Source organism: Lissotriton helveticus, chromosome 5_1 (assembly GCF_964261635.1).
Source record: "Lissotriton helveticus chromosome 5_1, aLisHel1.1, whole genome shotgun sequence".
NCBI lineage: Eukaryota > Metazoa > Chordata > Amphibia > Caudata > Salamandridae > Lissotriton > Lissotriton helveticus.
Window position 1 is genome coordinate 1,044,915,100 of NC_136065.1, and position 23,065 is coordinate 1,044,938,164.

At 45.2% G+C, this 23,065-nt stretch overlaps 1 protein-coding gene across 1 annotated transcript in view; it reads right to left on the bottom strand.

The window, feature by feature from the left end:
• HOGA1 (4-hydroxy-2-oxoglutarate aldolase 1) overlaps positions 1 to 23,065 on the bottom strand; it is a 141,094-nt gene that overhangs the window by 57,812 nt on the left and 60,217 nt on the right. The window contains exons 4-5 of the mRNA XM_078643575.1: positions 15,590 to 15,724; positions 11,503 to 11,599 (exon numbers count right to left, since the gene is read on the bottom strand). Of these exons, the coding sequence (XP_078499701.1) occupies positions 11,503 to 11,599; positions 15,590 to 15,724 (232 nt within the window). The remainder of the gene's footprint in view (positions 1 to 11,502; positions 11,600 to 15,589; positions 15,725 to 23,065) is intronic.

Below are 23,065 nucleotides of genomic sequence, written 5' to 3' on the forward strand. Positions count from 1 at the left end.
GTGCTCGAGGATTGACTGTTCTGGGGGAGGGAGGATTCTAGGGGAGGGTAGGTCGGCTATCTCCGGAGCTGTGGCTCCCGTTTGAAAGGTGGAATATATTTTCAGGACTTTGTTGAAGAAAAAGTCCGCAAGCTCGTTGCATTGGTCTTGGGTTTTGCTCGGGGGGGGGGGGGGGGGGGGGCGGTAATGACACTTGAGCAGTGTTTTATTATCTGAAAAATTTCCCTGGGCTTAGATTTAGCCTCTAGGATTTTATCAGAGTAGAAGGTCGCTTTCGCCGTCCTAATCCCATCTCTATAAGCCTTTATAGCCTCTTTGTAGGCTACCTTTTTTTCCGGGAGAAAGTCTACACGCCAGGCTCTCTCTCGTTGCCTGCAGCAGCGTTTTAGTTCTCTTAAGGAGTCGGAGAACCAGGGCGCAGATTTATGCATTCTCTTAGATGAGGATCTCCGGAGAGGAAGGATCATATCCAGTGAGTTAGTGATCCAGCTGACATATTTTTCGTTTGCTACACTGGGGTTTGAGCAGGGAAGCGGGCGGGTAGAGTCCAGGCTGTACATCCAGGATTCCAGCTGGAGTTTTGACCAGTTCCTCCTGATTGTTGTCCGGGGAGGTAGCTGCGGGGCCTTGTGGATGGCCCAGGAAAACGGAATCAAGAAATGGTCTGACCATGGGAGGGGGATAGGATGGTCAACAGTCAGATTGCTACAGCTGTTGAAAATTGGATCAAGCAAATTGCCCCTCTCATGGGTAGGAGCTGTGACCAGCTGGAATAGCTGAAGGGCTCCAAGGTCGTCTATTAGCTCCTTGGCGATATTATCTGCGGGGGAGTTAAAATGAAGGTTCATGTCTCCTAGGACTGTGTAATTAGCCGCGGATAAAGTTCTTTTCGCTATAATTTCCGGGAGCGACCTATGGAACAGTTTTGTTGGATCAGGGGGACGGTAAATCAACGTACCCGAGAAGGAAGTGTTGGCGTTGAACTCAATGCAGAATTCCATGCTTTCGCACTCGGGAATACTCTCAGCTGTGGTGCGACAACGGTACTGGTCTTTGAAAATGACAGCCAGACCGCCGCCTCTTCCTACTGGTCTATCCGATCTAACAATGTGGTATCCACTGGGTAGAGCTGCGACTATGTCTGGGTCAGATTGAGTGGAGAGCCAAGTCTCTGTTAGAAAGATAACATCTGGCTTGCGCTCCTCTAGCAGCATGGACATTTGAGTGCCATGCTTTGGCAATGATCGACAATTTAATGCCAACATGTAATATTTCTGCACCGAGGGGCCTGCCAGGGTGTTTCGGAAGGAATGTTTGCATTCGGGGCAACAGGGAGGAAGGGATGTGGCTGCGAAAGTGCGGGTACATAAGGCGGTAGCTCTGCTTCCTATGAAGCGTAGGGCCGCGGGGCTGTAAGTCCTGACCAGAGAAACGGGAGAGGCAGGGGGGGTGGCCCCTGGTCCCGTCTGGTCACGGACGGGCGCAGACGGGCTTGCCTTAGGCGCGCCTTCGGCGCGCAACCGGCGCTCCCGCTGTGCTCGTCCGCTGCGCTTACGTGGGACACACATTTATGGAGAGAGAGGGTGGGCGTGGCCTGTCGTGTGGGCGTGGCCTCGCGTTTCCCAGCGATGGCGTCCGTGTGCCAATTCCCTTTCCCAACAGCGCTATGTTACGCTGGATATGGGTGTCTGCTTGGCAGGGAGGTGGTTGCAGTGACTGGGGGTAGGTGCACAAGTTTTAAAAATACAAGTAATTCACAATTTCAATTTTTTTAAAAACGAGCGTGATGAACCTCCGGCTTCCGCCTCAGAGGTCTAGCAATTCTAATGCGCGGCGCTCTTGATCAGCGCTTACATAGGGTGGGAGGTGGGCGTGGCCTGTCGTGTGGGCGTGGCCTCGCGTTTCCCAGCGATGGCGTCCGTGTGCCAATTCCCTTTCCCAACAGCGCTATGTTCCGCTGGATATGGGTGTCTGCTTGGCAGGGAGGTGGTTGCAGTGACTGGGGGTAGGTGCACAAGTTTTAAAAATACAAGTAATTCACAATTTCAATTTTTTTAAAAACGAGCGTGATGAACCTCCGGCTTCCGCCTCAGAGGTCTAGCAATTCTAATGCGCGGCGCTCTTGATCAGCGCTTACATAGGGTGGGAGGTGGGCGTGGCCTGTCGTGTGGGCGTGGCCTCGCGTTTCCCAGCGATGGCGTCCGTGTGCCAATTCCCTTTCCCAACAGCGCTATGTTCCGCTGGATATGGGTGTCTGCTTGGCAGGGAGGTGGTTGCAGTGACTGGGGGTAGGTGCACAAGTTTTAAAAATACAAGTAATTCACCATTTCAATTTTTAAAAAAACGAGCGTGATGAACCTCCGGCTTCCGCCTCAGAGGTCTAGCAATTCTAAAGCAATCACAGACAAGGTGGTCTCAGCAGGCCACCATCCCTGTGATGGCTGCAAGTCCTAATATATCACAAATTGCGACCTACCTCATTATATTCAAGACATAGGCCACTTTTCAATCTGCTAGGAATCCCTAAATGAAACTCTATGAGTTACATACATCAGGAATATTGATTTCCGCATTGTGATTCGCAGAAAATCACAATTAGGTAATCGCTATTCCTAATATTGATACATCTGGCCCCAAGTTCCAGAATTAAGCATAACTAGGTTGTGCAGATGAGGAAATGAAAACTCAGAACTTTTACATTGATATTAAGAATGTCAGGGAACCAGTCCCCTGGAAATGGATCTCTTTGGGGGTACCATCTTGAAATCAGCTGTTTGTTCAGCATGTAAAAAGATCACATTCTTGGAATAGAAGGAAACCTGGTACAGGATTTCCTTGGCAGCACTATCTCGAAATGAGATGAGTGTATGTCTCTCAGACCCAAACTATGTCATTTTGAAACATAAAATAGTATCTACCATTTCAAACAAGGAATATGTATTGTTTGTGTTCTTGGGTTCTCGAGAACTTGGCTAGTTCAATTGAATGAACGTTTCTCAAGCAGGTAAACTTAGCAAACAAGTAGCGAGAAATGTGACTGTTAGGGACTATGGAGACTGTGTTGGAGGGCTGGGATAATAGCAGAACTGACTTTCTTATAAACCTATCTCACAAGCACCACCATGCATTGGGTTGCCCCTGTACATCACCTGACTACCAGAAACCCGATGTGTTACTCCAGAAAGCACAAAAGTAGAGCATTCTACTAGTGTGGGAGACTTATGGTTCATTGTATGAAGAGAGGGGGGTTCTTATGAAGCCCAAAAGGTTAGTGCGGAATAACACATTTGAAAACGTGTTAATGCCACTCAAACACATGATGGACAATACAATACATCCTGGGAAAGAGGAGTGTTATTTAACACTACACAATTATGCATTTTTTTTTCTTTGGAGACTATCTAAGCAGCTGCAATCTATTATTTCTCAGGCAAATACTCTTTATATTTTTAGAGCCACTGCACCACAAAAGCATCAGGGATCCCAGTGGCTCCTGAACACTTATTTTAGAACTTGTTTCACTGGACTGCACAGCTACAGATTTGTCCAGATAATAAAGAAGGTTACTCTGGGGCCATAACTGGAAGGTAAGATCTATTAATTTATCTGGGTTCCCTTTTTTTTTAACGCCTTACCGCGGCTGCAATTCTGCCGCAGTGCGGGCGTTCCAGTAAGTGGGCGGGCCGCGTCGGCCAAAGAGTTAAAGAAAAAACTCAGCCTAGAGGACATATTTTAATTTCTGTTTCGCAGCCCCTAACATTGACTTGTTGTAACTAAGAAGAACTTAGAAGAATCTTTCAATAACATATGGTATTCAACATAATAAGAGTGCCTTTATTTGCCTTTATTTGGAATTGGGAAGGCCAGCAGATAACTTCATGCTTACAGACATCGGCTTCGCTTCCTCTACTCCAGGACTACTCTGACCATCTTTGGTAAAAATCTGCGCTAACTGCAGAGGGATCTTTACAAGACAAAACAACCACCCCACCTGTCTAGCCCATTCATCCTCCTTACCACATTGTCATTCTCAACGTCCTGTATTGGATATAGCCTATGTGCGTTATCCCTTCAAGTTTTTACCCCATACAACTCATCTCCTCATCCTTCCCCTACTCTACAGAAAGTCTTTCCCTCTCTCTTTGGACCCTATCCATTCTGTTTTTTCAACTTCCTCTGTTTCTAAATAGTTCTGTACCTTCAAACGTTTCCACTGTTCCACAATAAGCGAAGGTCTTCGTTCACTCAATTATATGCTCCAATATCTCCAAAGAGAGAGGTGGGTCAGCATGAACATTTATAGGGCGAGTTAAGCAAGCTGGGCCGAGGGTTAGGCTTGGATCAAACAGCAATACCACAAGCTAAGTCATCAACATCTATCGCAGGAAATCGTGAGCAAGTGTCATGTACAAACATGATAAAGATTCATCAACATTTTTAAAAAACGTGTCTTTTCTTGACATGCGAAAGTGTTTCACTTTAAAACATTAGACTGAATCACTGCATTCAATAGTAGGTATACCAAGCGATTGTGTCTAAACCTGAACTTAGAAACAATCATGTCCCTCACCCCACCGCCCTGACAACGATGCCAATAGTGAACCAAGAGGGAAGTCAGCCGTCATGTGCATCCTTATATGTGGCACTTTTTTTTCATTGTAGATGAAGCAATATTATGGTCTATTAAAAGATGTCCAAGAGAGGTTTTTGCACATCATCAACTTAGATATTTCAAGGCGCTCTTAAATGTGCTGATAAAGGAAAATGAGGCTCATAAGGGAATTGACTAGGAACAGACAAGTTGGTCAAATTAAATTATAAAAGGTGTCCTGGCTTTAAGTTGTGCAATTTGGACATTAGATTGGTGTCTCCTTCTCTCTTCTGTTTTATATCAAAGGTTACTGCTTTGAGGAGTTACATCAGTACACTTTGTTAAATTAATACACATACTACATATTAAAGCAAGTTGAATCAACAAGTCTTCTTTTCAGGAAAACAAGTTAAGGAAAGCCTAACTCCTTAACTAATTCAATTATTTTTTCTTTTTCTTCTAGTAACACCGCACAAAGTACTTTTTTGAAGCGTAGTTTTTCTTCTACCTAAAGGTGGCCATGAACATAAACTTTCTAAAAAATATAGATTGCTTTCATTTGTAAATGTCGATTTTAAAATATCTACTACTGCTTTTGCTATGTAGGTTTAGAAACCTTTATAGTGTAAGTTGTTAGCTGAGAACCTTTTAGTTTTGTAAAGGGAAGATTGTTTTCTAACAATACCCAACATTAAGAGCCATAGCAAGGCTTCAAAAGCAGGCAACCAATTAGCAACAATGTTAGGTGCTGAGAAGGAATCTCATAGGATGAATTTGAATTTCATTTTAAGTCATTGGAGTGCCAGGGTTTTGGTCCTAAATTAATTAGTTTAATATCCTTTTTGTGTAATTCCCCACTGTTTAATTTATGTTAATGGTACTTCTTTTCTGACCAGACAAACTTGTCCTTTATTTCCATTGGAGTTTAATGTGTCATAAGAGCCAATTTTACTTGAATTAGGGTTAATGATAACACAGGTTTTCAATAAAAACAAATCAAGATATCGGTTTATACTGCGGATATCTTTATATCTCAAATCTCTGTAGCAGGTAGAAACGTCAGGTCCTCATCTCCTTGCGAAAGCCAAGAAGAAAGGAGGAGCCTCTGATGTGTTTTGGATGGCCGTTCCAGGCTTTAGGGACCATATATGATAAGGTGCGGCCACCTACTCTTGTTTTGTGTATGTGTGGGGTGAGTGCTAGTGAGAGACCGACAGAGGGGAGGTGTCTAGAAGGTTGGTGGAAGTGAATGCGGCTGTTCAAGTGCACAGGGCCAATGTTGTGGATTGCTTTTAGGTGTGGATGAGGAGTCTGAAGTGGGCACGTTTGGGAATTGGGAACCAGTGGAGTTCCTTAGGATGTGGTATGATGTGGGCTTGGCGGAAGAACTTGAGGATAGTCTGTCTGTTGCATTTTTGACGGTATGCAGTCTTCTTGTGGGCTGGTTGTTTATCCCTGTGACCAGGGTGTTTCTGTATTATAGTCTGCCAGTGATGTGGGCTTGTGTGATTGTTTTCTGGGTGTTGTTTGGTAGCCACATTTTTGTCTGCATCCTTATGGTGTTGAAGCAGGATGAGGCCACTGCATTAACTTGGGTGGTCCAGTTTGTTGTCTATGATGATTCCATGGTTTCTCGCTTGCAAGTAGGGTGTGGTTCAAGGTCTGTGGGCCAGCAGGTGGAGTCCCATGGCGAGGCGTTCTACCCAAAAACTACCACTTTGGTCTTGTCTGAGATCAATTTGAGGCAGTTAGATTTAATCCAGGGAGCCACTCCTGTCACACAGGTGGTTAACTTGTTCTTGGTGTTGGGTGTTTTGCCCGAAAGGGACAGTATCATTTGTGTGTTGTTGGCTTAAGTGAGGATGTTTATGTTGTGAGATTGTATCACATCAGCTAGTGGGGTCATGTAGATATTGAAGAGCACTGGGTTGAATGAGGAGCCCAGCGAGACTCTGCAAATAAGAGCTGGTGCTTTAGTGGAGATGGGGAACATGGTGACGGTTTGGGTTCCACTGGTGAGTAAGGAGCAAATCAACTTGGGCTTGGTAGTGGATGCCTGCTTCGTGGAGTTATCGGATTAGAATGGGGGTGGGAGACAGTGTTGAAGGCTAGGCTGCTGATAAGTCAAGAATGATGATGACTTCGGTTCCCTCCTGTTGAGGATTATTTGGATGTCATCTGTTGCTGCTGTAATGGCGGTTTCTGTGCAGTGGTTGGGTCTGAATTCTGACTGTGTGGTGTCGAGAAGTTGAAGTTTTAATGTGGTCAGGGAGGCACTGGTTGATGTTTTTTCCAGGCCTTTTGCTTGGTAATGAAGGAGGGATATCAGTGGGAAATAGGTGTGTTTGGTTAGGTCGACAAAGGGTTTTCTTTAGGAGGACGTTGAGGACTGCGTGTTTGCCGGATTCTGGGAAGGTGGCTGTACTGCTGGTGGTGTTGAGGATAGGGATGAGGGCCTCGCTGATCGGGATAGTCAAACATGGTGGGGCAGGAGTCCACCAGGGCTCTGGAATGAATAATCTTCATGATTGTTGTGGTTTCCTCTGTGCTAATGGTGTCCCATGCGGTAATTGGGTTGACTTCCTTCGTCACTGGGAGACTCCTAGTGAGGGCTCAGGGGTACGGTTGCTGGGGGAAGTTGCTGTATATGGTTGCAATTTTGTTGCTGAAGTAGTCTTTGACGATTTCAAGTTTTCTATGCTGCTGTTGGAGCTAGCATTTATTTGTTAAGCTAGGGCTTTCATCTTGGTTTCTCAGCTGAACTGGTAGTACCTCCTCTGGGTTTTGAAAACGTTTTTTTCCACTTCCCCTTTGCTGGTTCTCCATTTCCATTCCAGTCGTTTGCAGTGTTGCTTGGACATTTTGAGGTCTTCTGTGTACCAGCTGTGCTGTGTTGCTTCATTTTATGGGGGTCAGAGTGTCAGCACAGCTGGTGATCCTCATGTTGAAGTTCTTGATGTTGCAAGCTAGGATGCCTGTGGGGTCTAGTTAGTTCTTGTGTAGGGCAGTTGTCCAGTATGCCTCTGTTTGGTTCTTCTAGTGTCCACGTGCTGGGCCTCCTTTGGGGGCATTTCTGGTTGATAGGTGTTGATTGTGAAACTGACTATGGTGTGGTCTGACCAGGTGACAGGTCTTGGTGTGTTGATTGTAATGGTGCTGAAAGATGTGAAGACGATGTCTAGGATGTGTCCAGCAGCATGGGTGATTGCCATGCTGCACTGGGTTAGTCCTATGTTTCCAAGGAAGAAGGGTGGCTGAGTTGGAATCGGTCCGGTCTTCAAGATGAAAATTGAGGTCTCCTAAGAGCATGAAAGCGCTGGAGTCGAAGACTAAGGGAGTGAGGGCGTTTCTGGTGTTGTTTGCGAAGTTGGCTTGGCAGCCTGAAGAATGGTAGACTACGGTGCCACCCAGGGTGAAATTTGTAGTAATTTGAAGTTGAGGTGCTCCATGTAGTTTGTTCCGGCCGAGGCGATGCAGATGAAGATGCTTTTGTACATGATGGTAATTTCTCCTCCGGGCCTGTTTAACAAGTTTTGCCTGGTGATCTTGTATCCTACGGCAATGGCGGTGGCTATGTCTGATGTTAAAGCTGTGGTCAGCCATGTTTCCGTGACAAATAGGATCCATGCATGCTATTGCTGTAGGCAGGGTTAGCGGTGTGTTTGTTGGTAGGTGTTTCAGTGTGTGCGGGAGTGGGTGTGGTGGGAGCAGTTGTGTAAGTGAAGTGGCAGAGAGAGCAAGTGAAGGCTCCTTCCGTGTTGTGTGGCGTGCTGTGCAAGCAGAGGGTGGTGGGATATCTGTGATTCAAGGCACGAAGAAGAACAGCAGGGTAGTGGTCAGCGAGGAACAGAGATTTTGGCGCTGGGCGCGATCCAAGCGCAGAATGTCTGGCCATTGGCGCGCCCACTGCGCGCTGCGGGCACTATTAAGGAGGTCCTGGGAGGAGTGCAGGGGGCATGAATGAAGGGGAGCTTGATGGCGGTGAAAGAGAGAGGCATGAAGTAGCAGGTGAGGAGCAGGCCAGAGAGTGGAAAAGGGGTGCAGAGAAGATGGCAGGATGGCAAAGGTCAAAAGGAGACCGAGAACTGACACAGACAAAAAGAGTGAGCGAAACAGCTCAGAAAAGTAATTGAAAGAGTGAGAGAAATGGTACAAAGAGCGAGAGAAACAGCAAAGAAATGTCACAAGAAAAAGTGAGAAAAGAGTGACAGAAATGACAAAAAGAGCGAGAGAAACGGTTCAGCAAAGTCACAGAAAGAGTGAGAAGAGAGTGGGAGAAAAGGCTAAAAAAATCAGAGTAAGAGTGAGAGAAAAAGCACAAACAGTGAGAGGAAAGGCGCAGAGCAAGATAAACAGCGCAGAAAAATCACAGTAAGAGTGAGAGAAAAGTCAGAAAGAATGTGAGAAGTGGCACAGAAGTCAGAGAGAGAGAGAATGAGGTGAGAAAGAGCAAGAGGGAGAGAGTGGAGGCAGGGGCCTCTAGGTGCTGGAGCCGGGACTGCAAGGACCTTGACTGGTCGCTAGTAAGTCCAGGGGGCAGGGCTTTAAGTGGGGAGGTCAGTGGGGATCTGAGCCCCCCAGTTTTTTGGGGGGCCTCGAAAGGGGGCTCTATTTTCTGGCCTCAAAGGTCAAAGGTAGGGTGACCAGACGTCCTGGTTTTTGTTTGGTGTTAATAGTGTGGGTAACATGTCTTGATAGTGAAATACTGCCAATTTCGTTTTTCACTATTGAAAGGCTATCTTGCCCATGGGATAACATGGGGATGCTGTGTAACATGTTTACCTGTATATCTTCCAATAACTGCAAGATAGACATATGGAATCTGGCATCCCTGAACTCAAAATTTAATAACACATCCTTTAGTGAACATGGTTTTTAAATTCTAAGTTTGGAAATAGCACTTTTAGAAAGTGGCTATTTTCCTGTTCAACCTTTCTGTGTGCCTCTGCCTGGTTGTGTATTGGCTGTCTGGGTTGTGAGTGACAGGGGCTGGGGGCGGCTCTAGGAGGCTGGCTGAGTCAGCACAAAGCTGAATATACCCATCTGCATGTACTCTACATGCAGATGGGTGCACTCTGTCAGTGCACCTCTTCTTCCTTTGTGAGTGTGGGCCAGGGCCAATAGACGCACCGCAGGAGGTGGAGTCAGCATTGTGGCAGGCAGGCACAGCCCTATTGAGACTCAGGTGCTACTCCTCCCACCACTCTGGTGTGCTGTGAGTTGGCTGGCAAAAGGTAGAAGGTCTGCTGAAGAAAATTGTTGTGAGAAATCCCAGCAAAATAGACACAGTGAATATCTTCAAGGGTTTTGGGAAATCCTGCAATAGATTTCTAAGTAATGTAAATAATTTTTACATATTTTAAAGTGTTTGGTATTTTATGGCTTATATTTAATAAATATACCTTTTTGCCCATTTTATTAATCTTTGCTGGATGCGACTTCATGATTTTGTTAAGCACATGATGCTAGTTATCTTGATTTAGACCACGCCCCTACTCGGATAGGCCACACCCCTTTAAGAAAGTTGCCACGCCCCTTTTAGAGCACCACCAGTTTTTTTCCAACTTAAAGCCCTGCCAGGGGGATTGGGCCTATGCACGTTCTTATCAGAATGCAATACTTCAACTTTGTCTTTTTGGGGTGGCCTGGATTCCATTAAAATAAGGTTACCTCCGATACTTTTATACCCTTTATCAATGATCCGAATTAACACTCCGGGCCCGGTAGGTTAATCAATTGGTCAAACCTTAAAAAAAAAAAACAGTATACCTATTTATCCTTAGCATGAAGCAAAACTCTACAAACCATTGATTTTTCGGATAATGGCAATTTGGGACATAATTATTATTGTGTCCTTTCATTTTATCCTAAAGTGTTCAATATATATATAAACTTTTAATGTTTCATAATAATTATAAAAAGTGATATCAAAATCTGAGTCACTTTGGACATCAGACTTTGTCTCACGATGCGCCTAAAATGGGATGCCAATTGGCTTAAAATTCATACAATATTGTGCACTGCTAATACAACACAAACTTTATTTTTCATTTACAACAGGTTATCACTAACACCAATGTTGTTAAACAGGAAGAATACATATTTTAACAGCAATTGTTGGTCTTGCAATAATGTTATGAGTAATTTGTTTCACGTGTTTTTTAAATATCCTCATGTTCCCATCTTCCAGCTGCAGGTTTGGAAGTACATCAACTTAATATTCAATACAAATATTCCATTTAAATATGATGGTATCTTAATTTATAGTTTAGTTGGAGATTGGGATGTGCTTGCTGCTAAAAAAATAAGCTAATTGTTCTTTTAATAGCAATCAACTTCCAAGAAATGAATACAAAAAACACTTCAAGTAGATCTTTTCAATCATTGTGGTGTGGAGTATGCTAAACTCATAGATCAGAACAAAGGTGCAGCATGCACAGAGGCCGAGGCAGCCACTGCAGGGTGAACCATTCTCAAGCATGAGTGGTCAAAGTCAAGTCCCCCAGTTGGCATGAGGAACCTGCACGCACTGAAGGTGTAACAGCCCTACGAGCAGTGGCTAAAGCATGCAGACATACCCAGGAGAACAGAGGCTACTGGGCTAATTCTAAAAATAGCAACTTACTTTTATTTTCATTTTACTTTTTAGGATAATAGAAATGAAGAACTACAGAAGCCTCAATACCGTGTTGTATGTAGTTTACTATGTGTACAAATAACAGGTTTCACCAAGCTACCTGTGATTTCCATGACATAACTGCAAAGCATTACAAGAATCCTATTGTGAAGATTGATAACAACATATGTCTTAATTTTGAAGGGTGAGAGAAAAGTAGGCGTCTTAAGCAAGAACTACCAAGAGCAGTAAATGTACCCCAAAAGTATGGAATATTAAAAGGTGGCTTACTTACCTACAGAATACCCTGCCAGGAGAAACCCTGCTGATCCAGACAGAACCTGGAAATCTTGATTCCTTGTTTTGTGAATGATTAGGCCCACACGTGTAATCTAAAAGAAACATATATGTATTTAGTCTTAGAAAACCTTTGAATTTACTGTCTTATTTAAGGCGAAAACACTTCAGTGATAAACGCTATCAACGGTATAATAATTATGCAAATGAAAGCAAATCCCTATACTCAGGACTGTGATTCTACATGCAATATACGAAAAATATATAACTTCCATGGCACGATTCAGAATAGCGAAGTCCAGAGTCCTGCATGCGCATCAGCGCCTCACATGGGGTACTAAGCGCTATATAAATGTTGGAATACAAAACAATGCACATTCCACAAATTCTTCCAATCATACGCACCACAAATTTGAATAAAATATGTTTGTAAATATACAACTTAGCACAACTCTTAGCTCTTCTGTGGCCATTCACTGCCAAGCATGCCTTTGGTCCTGATTCACAAATGTATTTGTGAGTGTAAGTGAAGCTAGGGCACAGGAAAAAAAACAGCATGTATAAGGGCAAAAGGCTGGGATTTTGTCCTTGCAAATTTGATTTGTGGACACACAAATTCCAGCAGTATTAATTGCTAGATGAGCAGATCTGTTCTTGGAGTTAGGTTTGTATCAGTTCCAGTGCCTAGAGGCTGGGTCCAACTGAAAGGTTAAAAAACACTCACAAAGTCACAGATTTGTGGGTATGCACAAACTTTCTGCACAACATTTCCCAACCTATCGTACAAGTACTAATACCAAGGACAGAGGTGATTATGTCTTCAGTTTGAGAATTGTGATTAAACACCCACAAAAATGATAACCATATCGAAGAAACAAAATTAAAATATAGAAGAAACCAAACCTAAAAATCACACATTGCAGTTCCACTCCTGCATGTTGATATGCACACCTGTATACTTCCCTATGGGTAGACGGATTAGCGCTTTAGTTTTCCTCGGTAGATGGCCTCACTACATCACAGTGGCCTATTTCAGTCTGGTAATCGCTTGCATTTTCACAAACCTTGCCCAAGTGGTGTTATACGTAAACTTTCTTCGACGCTGCTTCTTAAATAGGTTGTCAAAGACGAATTAATATAATGTTGATCATCTACAACACATTACAATGGATCAAGAAACCTCTATTATAACCTCATCAAATATATAAAGAGAAAAGGCAAAAGGCTCCCATGGACACAAATAGGATATTGAGTTCATTCATAGCACTTCCACAAAGACTACTTAAGCACACCCGATCACCATTCTAAACACTTTCCTACTTAATGTCGGCTATGTGTAGATTTTGATACAAGGTTTCTACGCTTTTTATTCTTTCCTGTGTGAGTACTTCAAAATTAAACCAGCTACAGTTCAGATAAAGTCTGCTACAACTGATAATAACCAATGTAAGTAGCTGTTTGCGAAAAGGTGGCAAGAGCTTAAAAAATTATTTAGATTCACCATTTTAGATGTATGGTGAGCACTCTTCCCGATGAAGTACGGCAAGAAAATTCTTAGCTTCCTATATCGGCCTCCGCAATGTCGCTCATAAAACCTGGAAGCAACCTCAATTTTAACAGCCACACACAGTCAGTCTTTCCAAGTGCAGTGAAACCTCATACAAATTATGTAAATAACCATCTAAAGGGGTCAACTGCAACAAAAAAGTGATGGATGGATTGGCACAGTGAGCACATTACCCACCGGGCACACTGCATCACGTATCACTTTTGGTTGCCCAGAAGTGGGGCGTCGGTGGTGGAGGCTGTGAGTAGGAGTTGCTGTGTCTATGAGAGGTGTTCTGCCCTGGGGAGCTGACCAGACGGACAGCATTAGCGCTGTCAGGCATGTGGTCTGGATGAGTTTATTCTGTTGCTCTGCTGGAGGCGTGTGTCACACCGGTAGCTGCAGGAAGCAGAGCATGTCTGCACTATGAAGCAGGAGCATGAAACCACCACAGGCCTGCACTGTGCGTGTTCCTGGTCAAAGCTCTGAGCTACAGTCGCTAACACATATTATCCTCTCTCACCCATGTGCAAAATGCTCTCAGATACGTGCATCGCTCTCAGACCAGTGAACAGCAGCTTCATGCATTGAACACATGGAGAGCTCCGAATCACGTGCTCTAAGGCTGCCTCCCAAACACACATGCTTTGGAAGGTGGTTTTCACTGTTTTGAATCCGGAGGCCTAGCCACAAAACTTTCCTGGATGTCTTTCAAAATTATGACCAAAAGACGCTGTGAAAAGGGAGTACCTCACAGAAGAGGTGAGGTAAGGAAGCTCAGGGCCTCCAAGCATGATGTTACTAAGTGCAATGTCTCCTTTTGTAAAGCTATATATAGACTGATAATAACTATAATAGTCAAACTAAATGGCATGTTTGTTTTAATTACTCTCATTTGAATTTGGATTTGCACTGCTCTCATTCCCTTTTCTAATGTTCTTGTTCAATCACTTTTCACTTCCTTCCTCCTCCGTCTCTAGGTTCTGGATGCACACTTTTTGTTACTAGAACACTTTTAAAATCTATATTTAATTCATTTATGGGTTCTTCCATCTCTTTCATTTTTTTTTGCTCAAATAAGAAGCAATTCAGATGTGCCTGTTAGTTTGTTAAATCCTGCTCGTGCTTGCATTTATAGACTGCAAGCCGCCCACAAAGCTGAAAACACCAATACCCCACTTGACATCATTCAGTTAACTGCGACATAGTGGACTTTCCACATCATATAGGACAAACGTCCAGCTGACTAGAATGGTCTTAAATTCGGGTGCAAACCCATGGGGAACCATAGTGTTTATTGAGCGACGAGCTTCTCAACGGAGATCCACATGAAGTGCTGACATTCTGTGAAGCAAAGAGATAGACCTTTCAAGTGGGGATAGCATGTAATCCGGACCCAAAAAAGTAAAAAGGCATCTAATTTTCAACATTGGCTCTCTTACATTCCTTTGGGATAGGGACTGTAGTACACCCAATAGTTGCAACTGTCATGTTGCTTCACTTCAGCCACCGTCTTGCATGGAAACTCCCATAATGCATCTGTCCAGGGTCCATTAAATAAATCTTTGCCACCATGTGCTAGTTTTCTGGTACGTGAGAGTCAGCAGTGCCAGTTGAGGATGTGGGTGGGGTAACTAGAGTAAATGGGTGGAGCCACTGGTAGAAGAGGGTGGAGCCGAGGGAAGTGGGTGTGGCCTACTAAAGAAAAATTGAGCACCTGCACTTCATATTTTACAAATTAAGCACTGTACCCATTCAGGGCATACCCACTGCACTTACGGCGTCAACAACAGCAGCAACAAGGTGAAGGATGGAATACTTGAATTATTCTCAGCCACTGGCAATCGCTCGGGCCACATCCCAATCCATCGTTTTACGCCTACTATGTCACCTTAGTTTGGAACCAGCCACATGCAAATCAGTCTGGACACTGCTCCAATGGGAACAGTCCAGCCCAAACAGCCAAGACAGGTTCTCTCTAAACCGGAATACAAGCAATCTAGGACTGGTTTCACCCTGATAAGGGCTCATAAGTCAGGTATAGCTTGATTCCCGAAGAACAGTGAGGACGGGAGCCACGTCTGGGCATATCTGACGCACTTATGGCATCAATTGCAGCAACAACAAGGTGATGGATGGAATGCTTGAATTATTCTCAACCACTGGCAATCGCTCAGGGCCGCATCCCAATCCAACCAACCAAAAATACAAGCAATTATATGCGACATTTATATACATTTATGTTGCTATGTGACAAATGGACAGCCCTCATATATGTTAGAGAAATCCTTGCAGCTTACTTTTTGCCTCTCTCGTGTAAATTTCATTTTAAAGTAAGTATTAAGTTAAAAGCTTTTCAATAGAAAATGTAGGAATTGAATAATTATGAAAAAAATATCACCTTAGTGACCATATCCTCGAGGAAAGCAAAGTTTAGAAGTTACAATTTATAATTTTTAACTGCCGACATTCTTTAAACTTTTATCCATAATCACTCTGTACAACACTAATATACAAGAAATCTTGTTTAGTAACTTACATCTCCTCCGCTGTCCTTTAAGCCAACAATGTTTGGATGCTGGGATAGGACAACAATGGCGTCCACCGGTAAATCAAGAGCAGTGTTGCCCGGCACGCTGTACAGAATAACGGGCACCGGAGAAGAGTCTGCCACCTGAAAGAAAAAAGAAAACAATGTTAGAGCCCTTAATTATGTGTCTTTCAGTCTTAGGAGTAGGGACAAGGTTGGTTATACAGAAAGGCAATTCTAGGCAGTGACCTAGGGCACCACCAGCAAATAATAACGCATTGCCCTTAGGAGCATCCAATATGGCCCTGAAAAGGTAGAGGCAAAGCGCCTCTGTACAAAGGGGTCCAAAATGACAAATCTCTATACAAGGCAACATATACAAATATAAATATGGAACATGCATTCCACTGTATCAATCTCCAGTGCAAAGATGAAATGTGATGGATACCTGGATCCGGAACTGCAAAACCCTCTCTTAAAGGTACTTGGTCTGTTCCGGCCTTAGTAAACTTTAGCTAGCTCAGACTGGAAACTGCGAAGTCAGGGGTAGATTTATTAAAGGTTTGTGTCACCCTTGAGCCACGCAATGGGGTGCAAGAGCGATGCAACTCTTAAATTAGATTTATCAAGCCATGCAATCCCACTTTGCATGGCCCTGCATGACTTGATGAATCTAGAGTAAGGCAACACAAGGCAAACTGCTGGCATTCCATGGGGGAACCGTGGGTGTATCCACGAATCCACCCATGGATTTTGGTGCATTCCCAGATTTACCATTAATGGTAGTTCTGAGAATGCATCAAAATTCTACGCCTGTCCAGGTGAGGTGTAACAAGGAGAAATCTTTATTTCTCCTCGTTGCTTTCACTTTCTATGTGTGCTGCATTTTGCAGTCCCTGTAGAAAGAGGAACATGCTTCTCAAGATCCTGCTGACAATGCAGGCACTCTTGCACCACACGGGTGCAAGGGTGCCTGTGTTGGCGTTAGGCAGCACACTATGCACCGGCGCACGGAAAGACAAGAATGCACTGTGCACTGTTAGATATGGCGCATTCCTGCCCTTTCCCTATCACACAGTGCAGCAAGGTGACTTGTTGCGCTGCGTGATTTCTAAATAAATATACCCGAAGCTTTTAGAGTTCTCGGGCGGTGCAAGCGTGTCTTGTATGCATTTACTTTGACTACTAGGACAGGGCAAGGATAAATGTGTTTTGGCAAGGATTACTGCTGAATTTTGCACTTTTATACAAAACATCTAAATAAAAGTAGACATGAAGGACTAATCCCTGGAGGAAGCCCCCTGAGCCACCTGCCAAGTGGTGTTGTGGTTAACTGGAAGCAGCAGGGAGTAGTTTAAATTGGTACTCTTCTATTCCTGTCCCTGAAAATCAGTGAACAAATGTCATAATTTACTATTTATTTTACAGGCAGTTTTGTTGAGCGGTACCAGATCCGGTATGGGCCACTTGGCAATGCTAGTGACTTAGGAGAGCACAACATAGAAATTATTCATTGTAAAAGTGGTCATCGTGGTTCCTTCCGACGAGCAAGACCGTACACTCGTCAGCAGGGGCGCTGTAGTTCTGTGACATAACTTCAATCCCAAAAGATGTTTGAAGCAGCAAGTTCCTTACAAAAGTTCAGGGCACTCATTACGAGTGGCGGAGCAGGCGTGACCTTCTTAAGGGGATGGTATAAAGGCAATTCAAGTAGCATGGTAACGCAGGTCTGCAAATTACAAACCTGGTAATCCGGGACCTGAGAAACAAGGCCCGGTATCACAGGAAGAAGATGCGCACCAGGTGAAACCATTGTAGGAACACGCAGATCCTACAAACGACAAGTGAAAAATACAGCACTTCCCCCAAATTAATTTCAAATCCCCCACCCCTTGTTCCCTCCAGTCCGGTTCCCCAATCCCCCTCGACCTAAACACCAAGGCCTGGTGCAAGTACACACTCAGCCACATCCAGAACTGCAGGCCAGAAGCAGTGGCCTGAGGAAGAGATTACTCTATCCTCCCTAACACCTCCACTGGGTGAGCAGACTATATGCCCCTCCTGCGAGCCAGAGCTTCTTTCCCTGTCTGCTGCCGCAGTGCTCACATCTGGCAAAAGGGGGAAGCCTTAGCCCCAGGGCCCCCGGCCCACCTAGAGCACAACACAGCTGGAGAAACATATATAACTAAGGCTTTGATTACGAGTCTGGCGGTACCAGGACCAATAGACTTGTGGGGGCGCAGCAATAGAGGTCTCCCGACCGCCCTATTGCAATTAGAGCAGTAGGACTCACATTGCCCCACTGCAGCCGCCAAGTAACCGCTGTTCCCTGGCAGTGGTGTGGCGGTGTAGAGGCAGTAATTACAAGTTTCCTCTCCGCCACAGTTTTCATGGTGGTTCTACAGCCGTGAAAACCGTAGTGGAGAGGAAACAAAGTGGGCTCTGAGCGCCATGGGATGCACACAGGGTGGAACAACATCTGCCCCCTGTGTGCAGGCACATCAGCTCATGCACGGCATGGACTTTACAGTGCATGCTGTGCAGGGACTGTGTATGGAGTGCCCACTGCGGTGCCCATTTTAAGGGCACCGTTAATGGGCACCGTTGTGGGAACGTCAAAAACAAAGTCCACCAGACAGGAGGGAACTCCTAATCTGGCAGGCGGCCTGATCACAGCTTTTGTGATGTGGTGGCGGGGCGGACTCGGCGTCACACTGCCAAAGTCGTAATCGGGCCCTATGTATCTGCTACTAAATAGTACATTTGCTGTTGCATTTGGCTGCATTACGACCAAAATAATTAAAAAGGTAATTCAGACAGGTAGTTGGTCTAAACTGGACTTGACTGATTTAAAAAATATATGGAGAGTAACACCCTCTTGAAGAAGAATTTTGCCTCTGAAAAGTATTTAGTGTATGTCAAGAGAATGAATCAGGCATCTAACGTGTGTGCCCCAGTAAAGCCAAAACTAACTGTTGACCGTAACACAGAAAATTCTTACACATCTACCACTTCTCAAGGACCCAGTGGAGGTTTCTCAGGTGATCGGCAATGTGGTTTGCGGCGGGGATGTCCAGGATAAGTCTTGCGGCCACAATCTGGATTCTCAGCAATTTCTTTTGGAGCTTCTGGATGGTGCCAGCATAGAGTGAGCTGCTGACGAATGCCTGGGTGACCATTCTTCTGGAGTCGCTGGGAATGTACTTAAAAATTGTTCAAAGCAGGAGGAGCATGAGGAAGCAAGAGGATGAGACGGCATTGATTTGGAGGTTCATTGAGAGCGAGAAGTCCAGGAGGATGCTGAGGTTACGTGCATGGTTGGTGGGTGTGGGGGGCCACATGCGCTGTGGGCCACCAGGAATTGTCCCAGAGGGGGTTGTTCCCAGGAAGAGGAATTCTGTTTTGTTGGAGTTAAGTTGAGTTTGCAACTGCATGCGTCTCCCTGCAGTCTCCTTACCTCCAACAGAGTGAATGGCTAGAACCGGAGGGGGCTGCTGTATTCTGCCTCGCAGCCTACGCAATTGGGTCCCCAGTCCCCTCCTGTTGAATGGAGCAATAGAAGGGACCGCTCCGGCACGTCTGGAGGGTTCCTACACCTGGAGTGACTTTCTGTATGCCCGCATTAGAGCTGCCCTGCAAATTTTCCCACCCACAAAGTTGCTGACCCTCATTCCGGTGTTGCAGAACACCCCAGACGTTTCCACTCTTCCACACACTGAGAGTGAACCCATGCATTGGAGATCTCTGACAGACTCTATACAGGTAGATCCCGCCCGAGAACACCCAAGAGAGCAGACGACCTGCGAATGGTAGGTTGGTGTCCAGCCAGGCCAGAATTTGCCCAATGCCTGATACTGGAGGTCCTCCCGGGGAATGCGCTGGAACTATGACGTTCTCGAAGCCCAAGCAGGAAACAACCATCAGGGACCTATTCTGGGTGCTCTCCCAAAGCAGGAAAATCTGGCTCTCACACCCAGCTCACAACTGGAGTGAAACCCAGAACCAGACCCAGCGACACTTGGGAGACAATTCAGAGACTCCCACCAAGAACTTTATGTTCCGCTTCTTCACTGAGATTAAAAACAAACTCAGTGCGATTCCTATGGACCTCAAACAAGACCTCACTGCAAGTCAGAGGGACATTCAAGTCCTAAGTGCCAGGTTAGATTTCCTTGAAATTACCTAGGAGGAACGCACTCTCAACCTGGAGTAATACTGCTCCCGCATGGTGACTATGAACGACCATTTGAACATACTCCAAGAAAAGCAGGAGGACTTGGAGAACCATTCCCGTCGCTGCAACCTTTGAATCAGAGGCATGTCTGCTGGCAAGGACATCAAAAGCTTTATTTAGGGCCTGGCTGAAGCGATCCTCAACGAACATGGCCCCAAACTCCTCCGACTCAACAGGGCTCATACAGCAAGGATCGGAGCCTCAAACTCTGTTATACCCTGATATTCTAGTCTGCTTCCACCATTTCAAGGATAGGGAGGCCATTCTGGAAGAGGCATGCCAGGGGGGACCATTCCACTATAATTGGGATGACCTCAAAATCTTCCAGGATCTCTCCAGGGTTACCCTGCTCAAAAACAGATCTTTCTGACCAGTTACTACATTACTAAGAGAGAACAAAGTCAGATATAGATGGGGCCATACCTTTTGTCTCTTATTCAAATGACAGGGCAGACGATGGACCACTAAATACTTGCAGGAAGCTCCCACTCCCAGAGGTGGGGGCGGAAGGACCGCAGGAAACAAAGCACCCTAGGATCCCAGAATGGACACAAGTGTGACGACAACTACCCCAACAGGAGGAAGTTTTGACGGACTGGAAGAAAGCCTTGGAACAGGCCCACAGAGTGAGCAGCCCGTCAACTCAACCCTCCCCCCATCTGGGTCGCCCCCTCCCTTTTCACTACTTGTGGAGGCACAAAACTGATCGACCTAGTGGCCCCTGTATAGGCCGAGATATGGGCATGTGCTAACCCCGGGGACCGTCAGACCAGTGCAATGTTTGTTAAAGAAACACTGCCTACTTCTGGTGGAGTCAACCCTTAGGAATGCTGGAGGAGAGTGAGTGGCCGTGCGCGGCTCATTGAGGAGACAGTCCCTCACAATTGACTTTATCTACAGCCCCAACCAGGGACAAGAAACTTTCCTCTTGGACACAATACAGACCCTCAATTCCTAGTCTTCACCTCTAATCTTAGTGGGTGATTTCAACCTATCGTTCAACCAAACATCAGTCACTGACTCCATAGGGCGGGGAAGTACCACAACCTTATCAGTCACTCGAAAGATGCTTTAAGAAGATCTGGGATTGGTAGATGCCTGAGGGACACATCACCCTTTGGGGCAGGATTATTCCTACTTTTCAGGGGCACACAAAACTTATGCTAGGCTTGATAACTTATTTTTGAACAAATGTTTTCTACCTTGTTGGACAGCATCCATACAACACCAGATCACCTTTTCTTACCGGTTTCTATCACCTTGATGAGTGTAGACTTCCTTGGGTCATGGGTTACTCATGCCTGGTACCTTCAGGACTATGTTCTGAGGGACCCGGTAATGGTCAACAAAGTCAAGAATAGTATTAGCTCACCAATAAGGATACCGGAGAGGTGAGTGCATCTACTCTCTGGGAAGTGCTAAAGTCGGTCCTGCGCAACATCTTCATAGCAGAAGCCTTTTGCCTTCAGAAACTCCAAGAAGAGTTTCTGAAGAGTAACAAATTTGGCATGGAGCTTAGAGACCTTCAATTAGAAAATAAGCACCCCCACTTCCAGAACGTCAGAGGAAAAATACTTATCATTCACGGCCAGCTTTGGAGCCTGGAGGCTTAGAAGTCAATATACTTGCTGGCGCAAATAGACAATAAGTTTAATGAGCATGGCAACAAATTAGGAAAACTATTGCCGAACCTACTGTGAGCCCACTGTGCTAACTCGGTCATCACAAGGATGAAATTCTTACAGCTATATCTAAACTGTGGCCCTCTAGGTCACCTGGCCCTGATGGATTCATAGCTGCCTTCTATAAATGCTTTAAGCACTACCTAACCTCCTTAAAGTCTATGGAGAAGAAATCAAGGGTGGCTGAGTCCATAGTTTCTTTGCTTCTTAAGCCTAGCAAGAACCCAACCAAGAGTGGTTCCCATCTCCCCCATCTCCCTGTTTAATGCCAATGCCAAAATTCTCACTAAAATAGCAAACCTCCAACTTCCGCCCCTGATGGGAGACCAGATACTTCCCTATCAACTGAGTTTAAGCGTGGAACCCCAGGCCGGGGACAACACGAAACAGGCACTACATGGTAAATATCAGAACCACAGGGACCAAACAATGTATTTTAGTCACATTAGACGAGAGAAGGTCTTTGACAGGGTTGATTGGGACTTTATAGCTGAGGTCCATCAAGCGGCAGGAGTGGGAGACTGTTTCCTGTCTTGGTGGACTAACAATATTACCAAATCTGAAATTCGAAACATTTCTGCATCTCAATCTGTGGTCTTATACACACAAATACTCACATCTCTCCATTGGGCCCCCTCGAACGTAGAATAGTTGGACGTCGCTCTGGTGCCTACACTAACTAAAACAATAGAACTCCATCTACAATGACTGAAATGTGGGGTCCACATGGAGCTCACCAGTTGGAAACACAAAACAGTCTTTCTTGGGGAGAATCACAGCCTATAAAATTGCTATCCCACCGAGGATTCTCTATCTATTCCAGCCAGTGACCCTTCGTGTTCCGCAGGACTACATACCCGACCTCCAACCGTTGTGTGCTTTTTTTATATGGCAGGGCAAAGCTGGGAGTATCAGCAGAACATAGGGCAAACTGCAACCACGCCTAAGAGGAATGGGGTTTCCCAACCTTATATACTACTACTCAGCAGCCCACCTCCGCTTTATCATACACTGGATCCAGAGGGAGAGTGAAACCAATCATGAGAGTGACACTAGAAGTCTGGGATAGAATAGGGTTTAAATATGGCCTCAACACCTTTCCCTCCCCGTTCACACCCCAATGGGGGAATCACAAATGTGCACTTTGCTTTCCTAGAACCCCTTATACCAATTGGCTGGGGGGAAGCTGCAAAACCCAGGAATATGTACACACAAGGCTTGGTTAAATCATTTGATCAATTGAGGAAGAAGTACCTACTTCCAGAGACGGAGCGATACCTTGAAGCCATTGTCTACAAGATAAATGTATCATGCATGTGGGCAAGCAAGCTTTCATACCCTATGAAAAATACCTCCTGCACTGTTAAAATGACAAACATGCTGGTCATCACTATTGACTACAACAGAACACATCACCAGGTCCAACCTAGCTTGAAGCCCGGAAGTGATTCTTTTGGGAAGGCCGGCACCTGAAAGTTATGCACCCTATTGCTCCTTATGCAAACTGATCTCCCATCTTCTCCTGGGCACCAAACAAACCATCATTGTTCCCTGGGTACAACCAGCACA